At 64.0% G+C, this 9,667-nt stretch overlaps 1 protein-coding gene across 2 annotated transcripts; it reads left to right on the top strand.

Moving 5' to 3' along the window:
* Positions 1–282: 282 nt before the first annotated feature.
* Positions 283–8,902, top strand: SHH (sonic hedgehog signaling molecule). 2 transcript variants are annotated; one of them, XM_054726444.1, is made up of 4 exons: positions 283–585; positions 5,296–5,557; positions 8,133–8,719; positions 8,783–8,902. In XM_054726444.1, the coding sequence occupies exons 1-4, from the start codon at positions 286–288 to the stop codon at positions 8,900–8,902; spliced, it is 1,269 nt and encodes a 422-aa protein (XP_054582419.1). In that variant the 5' UTR covers positions 283–285. The 2 variants fall into 2 exon arrangements, with proteins under 2 accessions (XP_054582419.1, XP_008154666.2); XM_008156444.3 differs by having other exon boundaries at positions 8,133–8,902.
* Positions 8,903–9,667: the final 765 nt, after the last annotated feature.

The following is a 9,667-nucleotide window of genomic DNA, read 5'->3' as shown; positions in this document are numbered from 1 at the left end:
TTGTCTTTTGATTGCTGTCTCCCGCCCCAACTCAGATGTGCTCCGTTATCAGCGACCAGCAGCCTGCCGCTCCAGCCCCCGTCTGGGTGGGGATCGTCAGAGAGTCCCCGGCACTGGTGGCGGGCAGGGTGCTATAGAAAGAGAAAGAGCGAGGCAGAGAGCGAGCAAGGGAGCCAGCAGCGAGCCCGGCGAGGAAGGGAGGGCGCACAGGCACACACACTCGCGCACTCGCGCGCACAGACCTGCACGGGGACGGCCTGGAAGTCACTGGGTTCCGTGGACGAGATGCTGCCGCTGGCGAGATGTCTGCTGGTACTGCTCGTCTCCTCGCTGCTGATGTGCTCCGGGCTGGCGTGCGGACCGGGCAGGGGGTTTGGGAAGAGGCGGCACCCCAAAAAGCTGACCCCTTTAGCCTACAAGCAGTTCATCCCCAACGTGGCCGAGAAGACCCTGGGGGCCAGTGGAAGATATGAAGGGAAGATCTCGAGAAACTCGGAGCGGTTCAAGGAGCTCACCCCCAATTACAACCCCGACATAATATTTAAGGACGAGGAGAACACGGGAGCGGACCGGCTGATGACTCAGGTAGAAGCCCAGGGCCGGGCGTGGAATGTGTCGCTTACCAGGGGGTTCTGTGAAACCGGGCAGTCCAGACCGTGTGTTTGCTCTGGGGCAGACAGAAAGGCGATTTCCCCCTAGCCTTCCCCACCCACCTGTCCACCTGCCATCCCTTCCTCTTCCTGGAGGGAATGCAGGTGAAGGGTCCAGCTGAAAACTTTGGGGTGGGGGTGGGGGAGGCGGCCGGGAGACGTGGTCCACAGATGGCCCTGATTTGATTCTCTGGCTGGGCTGGCCTTCCCATCCTGCCTCAACTCTGGCGGGTGACTTAGGGAGTCCTTCCCTTTAGGGGTGTCTGCCCTTTCCAAGTTAGGAGTGGAAATGAGGGAAGGGGCAGAAATCCCCCATACCCACGGGCTGCCTCCAGCTCACCGCACAACTGTGGCCTCAGCATCGTCTCAGAGCCGCCTTCCCTCCTCCGTGCTGTCTTTCCACCACACCCCCCGCCGCTGCCCCTCAGGCGGCAAAAGACGGGCTGAGCCGAGGCCGGGGCTCAGGGGGCTGGCTAGTCCGGGGCGTGCCACCAGCTCCCCTGCGACTCGCGGCGGCAGTGGTGCCGGCAGAGTGCGAATGTATCGATATTTCTTTAAGGATATGCGTTCGTGCTCCTGGCCGGGTACCTGAGGGGAGGGACTTAGAACTTATTGGCACCGCATCAGGCCGGTTTGCAACCCGTTCGCCCGGGGACTCTCCAGGGGGCTGGAGAGAGGAACCAAGCAAACCTGCGTCCTCTCTCCCTCGCGGCTGCCGCCGGAGACTCCCGCCCGGGGCGGGCTGTCTGAAACTCCGAGCACGTAGAACTGAAGCTAGAAATGGATTTCCTGGCAAATATAGGTCAACATCCTTTTTATTGCCCTATTAAAATAGTCAAGTCCTACCTTTAGGGCTAGGAGCGCATAGCAGCTGACTGAGCGGCGCTGAAGGGGCGCGAGTGCGGGGAGGGTGGGGGCGGCGGGACGGAGCCGCAGGGGCCCGCGCTCCGGCCCGAGGCGGCCCATCTGGGAGCCGGGACCGCTCGCTCGGGGCGGCCGCGAAGCCTGGGAGGAGGGAGCCGAGGAGAAGGTCCTTCCCCCGTGCTCTCTCTCATCTGCTCCGACCACCCTAAAGCTGGACCGCGAGTGTGGCCGCGCGCGCAGGTGCCCAGAGCAGCGCCAGCCCCGGTTAACTCCACGCAGGCCTCCGGGCGCCCGCGCGCTGTCGGCGGCGGGGAATTCTCCAGTCCGTCCCGGCCCGACCCCGGGTCACCCTGCTCCCGCGAGAGGGCGGGGGACTACTCGGGGTCCCTCGGAGCCGGGCAGGAGGGAGACCGGGCTGGAGCAGGCGCACACCCAGGCAGACGCACTCGGCTCCACTTACTGCGGGCAGATCGATCCCGCGGCTCGAGTTTCAGCGCACCGGGCGGGCTGCGGCCCCTCCGCGCGCCCTGCGCCGCGCGGTCTCCGCTAAAAGCAGGGCCCGGACGGCGGGGATCGCCCGCGCGTGGGCGGGAGGGCAGGTGCCAGGGCTCCGCCGCCTCCCGGGCCCGGCGCCCCTCCGGGGACCCACGGCCCCGCGCCCCGCCACTCTCGCCGCTGCGTGCGCTGGCAGCATTTGAACTTCTGACCTTCTGTCAACTTCCTTCAGACGGAGAAACGAAAACAAATACTTTTTTCCTTGGGCAGTGGCTTTTCCCGTTCCCTGCACAAAAGGACGGGGGAGGGGCAGCCACCGTCAAGCTGGGTGGGGAGAGCCAGGCCCGAATTGCAGCATGGACACCACACATGTCCCCCCGAAGTCGTGGGTGGCTGGGGAGCAGCCTGGAAGGTGCCCTTGGCTTATCCCCTCCCGCCCTACCTTTTGCTCTGATTCCACGAGTGGGAGGGCGGGGCAGGGGTGGAAGGCGGAGGACGTGGGTGATGAGGGGCAAGGCTGGGGCGAAGGGGTGAGACAGCCCGCCCCCCAGGCCGGAGGAGGTGAGGGCTCCTCCTGGGGAACCCGCGCGCCCGCGGGCCCTCGCTTCAGATAACCACCTGGACTCCGCTCAGGTGCGCGCCCTTCCTCCCCGGGCCCTCCGAGCCTCCGTGCGTCTGTCTCTACTGTGACTGCCGCCCAAGTCCCTCAACCGTGGCAAGATCGTCCCCAGTGGAACTCTGAGAGCATTCTGGACGCATGAGCTCCTGGTTAATATTAACCAGGAGGGGGGAGCGCAGACAGACGCCGCGTCCCTGCGGCCCGAGTGCCAGGCGGGGTGCCGGCCCGCTCTGAGGGGACAGGGGCCCGCGAGGGGCCGGGCTGAGGGCCGCGAGGGCATCGGCCTGAGACGCCGGTTGAGTAGGTTTCTGGGTGCGTGGCGGCCCTGGGGCCCCGCGCTCAGGTGTGGGCTTCGGGAGGGTTTCCCTGATTTGAGGGGCAGGTCTGGTGTCCCGGAGCGGGGAGGAGCGGGGGAGGTGTGCGCACGACTGGAGGGGGTCTCTTTTGAAGTTGAAGCGCCCCTCCCCCACGCCGGGGAAGCCCGCAGGCCGCTGCCGGGGACGGTCCCGCTCCCGCGCCGGGCGCGCAGCGGTTGCGCAGACGGGGGCGGCAGTGGGAGCTCAGGCGTGGGGAGCCGCTGGGCCTCGGCGACACAAAGCGGCCCGGCGGCCCCGCTGGGCTTCACGGTGGCTGCACAGGAGCCGGGCTTGATTCGCGGCACACGACCCAGTGAATTGATGGCCGTCCTGGGCTCCCCGGCTTTGGCCGCCGCCGCGCCGGGAGGGAGGGGGGCGCGGGGAGCAGAGTCGGGCCTTCCTGGGCCTGCGTCCTCGCCTGCGTCCTTCACCTCTGGTCCAAGTGGCGCCGCTCTGGACGCGAGGGTGGTCCCGTGTCCTGCCCATCCGGCCCTCCCCCTCCCCGCCAGCTGCCAGGGGGCCCTTCTGGGAGCCCCACGTGCCCCCAGGAGAGCGGCGCTGGGGCGGGATGAGGCTCGGGTCGCCGGGTGTCTGCTCGTGCGTGCGGGCGGTGTGCGCCTGCGCCGCCGCTCCGCATCCCGGCTGTTAACTGACCCTAGTTTACGGATTGATTTTCATGTAAAACGTGTTCAATCCTCAAGATGACCTCACTCAAACTCTGCCCTCCTGATTTTTTTTTTGGGGGGGGGGGTAAGAAAACGGCTGTCAGGCCCAGAAACCTGCAAGCGCTGACCTGCCACCAGGGCCGCCCTCCCCCATCTGTTGTATGTTTAACTCTACAACCGTATTACTGCGTTTTATTGCTGCCAAATACACAGGGCTTTTCCTGTTGCGCAATCTATCCTATCCCGGTCTGCAAGGGCGCCCCTCCCCCACGCTTAGGAAATGAGTCTCTCCCGCGGTTCTTAGGGTCCAGCGGGGAGCCGAGCTCCCCAGCCGAGCGCCCGCCCGCCTGGAGGAGGCAGCCCTGCCCTCTGCAGACACCGACTTGAAACTGTCGCGCGCGTCCCTGGGAGTCGGCCTCTCGGGATGCCGTCAGGCTGTGTCCTTGTCCTTTTCAATCCCGCACCCCGCCCGCAGCAGGATGCGCGCCCAGCGAGTTCCCAGCCACACAAACGCACTGGATTCAGCTGTTTTATTGCTTCCTTCTCTGGGACCCGCGCATATGCGGGGATGTGGGAGACTTCAGCTCCACGCACCCTGTGGCCCCCGCCTGCTGGTTTCCTGACTCCCACCGGCAGCTTCCTTGCGGGGGGGGGGGGGGGATGGGGGTGGGGAGGCGAAGGCCGGGGTTCAGAGGAAGAGTCCCCAAGACGAAGGGCTCCCTGGCCTCAGGCATTTCTTACTCCCCATCCCCCACCTTCCCGCCCCACGCCCTCTCTCCCTCCCCACCTCCTCCCTCCACCTCTGAAGTTTGCTCTTCAAACTTGCCGGACACCATTCTGCGCCGGAGCCAAGAAAACAAGAGGGGGAAGGGAGCGGGTTAAGGAAAACAAGAGGCACAAGCAGACCTCAGCCACGCCGGGGAGAGAGTCCGGCCAGGAATGCGGCTTCCAGATAAAGACTGTTTGTCGTCCGGCCCAGCCCGGCCGCATTGAAAATCATAACTCCCTGGGCCTTTCACTGCTGGCTCTCGCCCACCCTCCGCTCTGCTATCAGCGTCCCACCGCCCTCTCTACCTTTGGCTTCATTCTCACCTCAGATAGGCCTAGGGCGGGAGGGAGGGTCCGAAGATAAGGTGAGGCTTTGGGCTCTTGAAGAAGTAGTGTGTTTTGCTTGCTTTCTGCAAAATTGCACCTTGGGCCTCCCTCTGGCCTCCAGGAGAGGGAGTGTGCCTCCCCAGGGAGAAGGGTGGAGCCCTCACAGGTGCAGAGAAGTGGGCCACAGCAAGGGGTGGCAGTGGGTGGGGACACCTTGGGGAAGGTGCAAGGCATGGCCAAGGGGACCCCCGGGGGGTTCTGCAGCCTTTGTCTGAAAACACAGTTCACTCTTCCCCCAGAGTCTCACCTGCTCCCCAGGCTGGGGTAGGAGCTCAGCTCGTTCAGGGTTTGGAGCCAGGCCCTCAGCTCCTCTCTAAAGGGAGCTGCTCCTCCTGCAGACACCCCTCCCCAGCCCGGTGCCCCTCTTCCGGGCTGATGGCGCCCCCTCCAGGCCTCACCGCTGGCACCGCCCTGGGCTGCAGGGACTTCCGAGCAGCCGGGGAGGCGGGTGTGGGCCGGTGCTGATGTCCTCGCTGCCCTTCTCTCTGCAGAGGTGTAAGGACAAGTTAAATGCTTTGGCCATCTCAGTGATGAACCAGTGGCCAGGAGTGAAGCTTCGGGTGACCGAGGGCTGGGACGAGGACGGCCACCACTCTGAGGAGTCGCTGCACTACGAGGGCCGCGCCGTGGACATCACCACGTCAGACCGGGACCGCAGCAAGTACGGCATGCTGGCGCGCCTGGCCGTGGAGGCCGGCTTCGACTGGGTGTACTACGAATCCAAAGCACACATCCACTGCTCTGTGAAAGCAGGTGAGTGACCCCCCTTCCCGTACCCCCTTCCTGTACCCCCATCCCTGCCACTGGCACCCCTCCCCCAGCTCCACATCCACCCAGAGGATGTCACCTGTGTGCCCTGCGGCCTGATTCAAGGCAAAGCCACAGAAATAGGGAGGGGGCTGGAGGCCAGAGAAGGGCATGTGCTTGTGCAGTAGGTGTGTACTCTGTGAGGCTTGACCCCAGCCAGGCATTGCCCCCCCCCCCTTTAAGGCTGCAAAGGCCCGAGGTCCTTTGGACACTGATGCAGGGGGCATGTGTCTCCTGAGCCACCCCACCCGCTTCCGGGAGCCCCCACAGGAAGTGGCGGAGACGGGGGAGAAAGGTGGGGGACACTCTCCTGATGGGAGACTGCAGCCCTGCTGGCTAGTCAGGTCTGGCTTCACCCTTCCTCTCATTTAGGGCTTAAGAATCACCCGCCCCCACCTCTCCACCCCTGCCCCAGAACAGGAGCTTGTGTCCGGGGTGGAGGCCCCTGTCCGCTCCCCTCCCAGGAGCGCCTGCGGATTCTAAACTAGCTCAACTCACTGGCACAGCCGTGGGGGGAGGCCTGGTGGGAGTAATAAACCCAGCAGCCACCACTTTCGGCATCTGGACGCCGCAAGCCCAGAAGCACCGCCCGGCTGGTTAGCAGCAGCTCGGCTGCCCGTGCCACCGGCAGGGCCGGGAAGGAGTCTGCAGCTGCGGCCGGTCCGCTGGGAGCGCTTCCCTTCCCCGGGCCTGCAACGCCCCGCGCAGTCGCTGGCGAGGAATCGCTCCGGAAGGAAGGCTTTACGCCCACAAGCGCCAATGTCCCAACTTGGCGACTGTTTGCGCCCATGTCCATCTAGCCCGCGAGGGCCCCATCTCCCTCTAGCCTGCGTGGGCGCGTTTAGCAAAACAGTTCACACCGAATTCCCCCTAAGCGGTGCTGAGCAGCAGATGTGAGTAGAAAAAGACTTAGTAGGTAAGGAAAAGAGTGGCTTCTATTCACACCAGGAAGAAAGGAGTGTCAGGGACGCTGGGGAGGGGGTCCCTGCCTTCGGAGGTAGGAAAGGCGGCGCCCGCCCCCCTTTCGCGGGGCTCCGCGGGGAACCTTCTGCGGGGTTCTTCCCTACTGCCGCTCCCCTGACCCCCTCCCCGCCCCCCGCAATCAACCGCGCACCCTTCCCGGGACCTCGCGGCTGCACTCGAACACGCGCGGCCCCTTCTTGGGGCCGCCCTTGTCCGCGGGGTCCCCCTGGCGGGGGTGCTCCCTAGAGGTCGCCTCGAAAATGAGCAGCGGCAATCCGGCCCAGGGCCCCGCGGAGCAGACCCGCGCACAGAGCTGCTCATTGGCATTCCGCGCACACGGCCGGCCCGGCGCGCTGCGTGTCAAGCAGGGTCGTGCGACTCGACGACTCGGGCTGTCCGCGCCCCGGGCCGCATTCCGGGGGCTGCGGCGGCCTCCCACGGCCAGGCCCGCGCTTCATGCCGGAGAAACCGATGAGAAGATTAAAAACCCTCGGTAATTCCAGCAGGAAGATTCTTTCTCGCGATCTCTATTTGCAAAAAGCATGATCCCAGAGATTGGAATGCAAAGAAGACTGGGCCTCCGCGCCCCTCCTCCCGGCCCCCAGCGCGCCGCCGCTCGGATCATTGTCCTCCGGACAGTGAGCCCCCGGAGCGGCGGAGGCTCCTAACAGCGCGTCGTCAAGGGGCCTTGAGAACCGGCGCTTCCAGCGCTGCCGCAGCCCCGCCATTTAAAATTCAAATACACATCTTGAGAGCCGGGAGAGAGGCCGGGCTGTGCAAACAGTGCTTGTGGGGCCCGGCTGCCGGAGAGCCGCGTGTGAACCGCGGGGGGCGGGGGCTGCACCTGAGCAAACAGGGAGGGGCGGCGGCGGCCGGGAGAGGAGAAATGGAAGCACCCTCTTCCGAGAGCGCGTCCCTGCGAGCGCAGCCATCGCAGGGACCGCGCCGCCCTTCACTGGATTTACATGGAAAACCGCACCGCCGGCTGTCACACCTCCGCCGGTGCTCTGGAATGTTTGTCCAGTTGCTACAACTCCAGCTATGTTCACCCCCGCCCCGTCTCCTGACACCGAGGGCCTTGGGGGCGGGCGGGTGAGGGGTCCCCGCGGTGTAGCCGGGTGCTGGAGCGCTGGAGGGGGCGCCGCGCCCCGCGCCGGGGGCGGGAGCGCCTCGGCGCCCGGTGAGCTCAAGGAGGCTTCCTGAGGAATCCAAGTGGAGAGCAAATACCTCCTGAATTCGCGGCGGGGCTGGGTGTGTGCTCAGCAGGGGGCGGGGTGGGAGGCGGGAGGAAGGGAAGGAGTTAGCTAGCCTACCTTTATCACCGCCAACCCAGTCCTGGAAGAGTCCTTAAGGAATGTGTCTGCATCTGAAGTTTGTCGCCCTGGCGGTGGGGCTCGGGGAGAGAGGTTTTGCGCGGAACCAGCCCTTCCAAATCTCTCCACAGAGCTGTGCGCATCCTCGTCTGAGCGCGCGGGACCCCCTGCGTGCACCCCTCCTCACACGCGCCTTGGTCTAGGGACTCACCCCCTGATCGCTTTCCTCTCGCTCTTCCCCGCAGAGAACTCGGTGGCGGCTAAATCCGGCGGCTGCTTCCCGGGCTCAGCCACTGTGCACCTCGAGCAGGGCGGCACCAAGCTGGTGAAGGACCTGCGCCCCGGGGACCGCGTGCTGGCGGCCGACGACCAGGGCCAGCTGCTCTACAGCGACTTCCTCACTTTTCTGGACCGCGACGACGGCGCCAAGAAAGTTTTCTACGTGATCGAGACGCGGGAGCCACGCGAGCGCCTGCTGCTCACCGCTGCGCACCTGCTCTTCGTCGCACCGCACAACGACTCGGGCGCAGGTCGGCCGCCGGGGGGCGCGCCTGGGCGCCGGGCGCTCTTTGCCAGCCGCGTGCGGCCGGGCCAGCGCGTGTACGTGGTGGCGGAGCGCGGTGGGGACCGCCGGCTCCTGCCCGCCGCCGTGCACAGCGTGACCCTGCGCGAGGAGGCCACGGGCGCATACGCGCCGCTCACGGCGCAGGGCACGATCCTCATCAACCGGGTGCTGGCGTCGTGCTACGCCGTCATCGAGGAGCACAGCTGGGCGCACCGGGCCTTCGCGCCCTTCCGCCTGGCGCACGCGCTGCTGGCCGCGCTGGCGCCCGTGCGCACGCTCCGTGGCGGCGACGGCGACGGCGGGGGTGGCGGCCGCATCCCCCAGCCCGAGCCGGGGGCGTCAGGGGCCGCGGGCATCCACTGGTACTCGCAGCTGCTCTACCAACTAGGCACCTGGCTGCTGGACGGCGAGGCCCTGCACCCGCTGGGCATGGCGGTCAAGTCCAGCTGAAGGCCTGCAGCGGGCAGGGAGGGACGGGCAACGGCGCGATACGGCAGGAGACACGGGAAAGCGCACGGAATGAGACGTTAACTATAATAAATAATAATAATAATAATAATAATGAAGTAGGACAACCCAAAATAGGCTATAAGGAAACCAAGACCCGGGGAGCTCTGGCGTCGTGTTTAGTTCATATCTATTTTTTGAATCTTTTGGTTATTGTTTTATTTTGGTTTTTTTCACCTCTCCTGGCTATTTATTTGTTTGGTATGAATAGATGTTTTAAATAATATGAACCGGACCTTCAAGAGCCTTAAATAGTTTGCTTCTTGGTAATTTATTATTGTCGTGTGAACTGTTCTCACGGGGGAGCGGTGTGCGGCCAAGCGACCTGCGCAGAGTCTATTTTTCTACACGTCCCTCCGCCGACAGCCACGCCTGCTCTCCCGCTCCGCTTCTCAGCGCGTGAACTCAGCTCCGCGGGGCCACAAAGTCTATTTTTATACACAGAATTGTAAATTAGATTTTTGAGAGATCAATACCTAACTGAATTACATTTCATTTTTGAAATAGTGTAAAATATGAAAATATATTATTTTTAATTTAACTAATTTCCAAGGTCACAGTCATCTCTTCTCGTATCCTCATGGATGAATATTTGCTTTGTCATCACCATTTTGGCCACATTCTTGGAAGTCAAGACTGTTACACACCCACACACACACTTTTCTTTCTCTTTTTCTTTTCTTTTTTTTTTTTTTTTTTTTTTTGACA

The sequence above is a fragment of the Eptesicus fuscus genome, chromosome 14 (genome assembly GCF_027574615.1).
Source record: "Eptesicus fuscus isolate TK198812 chromosome 14, DD_ASM_mEF_20220401, whole genome shotgun sequence".
Taxonomy (NCBI): Eukaryota; Metazoa; Chordata; class Mammalia; order Chiroptera; family Vespertilionidae; genus Eptesicus; species Eptesicus fuscus.
The sequence above is the reverse complement of the archived record's forward strand: the minus strand, read 5'-3'. Positions and strand labels throughout refer to the sequence as shown.

What these genes read in the sequence shown, in the direction of transcription:
- SHH (XM_008156444.3), top strand. Translation starts at nt 286, where the DNA reads ATGCTGCCGCTGGCGAGATGTCTGCTGGTACTGCTCGTCTCCTCGCTG. An exon ending in CGGACCGGCTGATGACTCAG is followed by an intron (nt 586 to 5,295) that starts GTAGAAGCCCAG and finishes TTCTCTCTGCAG; the next exon opens with AGGTGTAAGGACAAGTTAAA. An exon ending in CCACTGCTCTGTGAAAGCAG is followed by an intron (nt 5,558 to 8,132) that starts GTGAGTGACCCC and finishes TCTTCCCCGCAG; the next exon opens with AGAACTCGGTGGCGGCTAAA.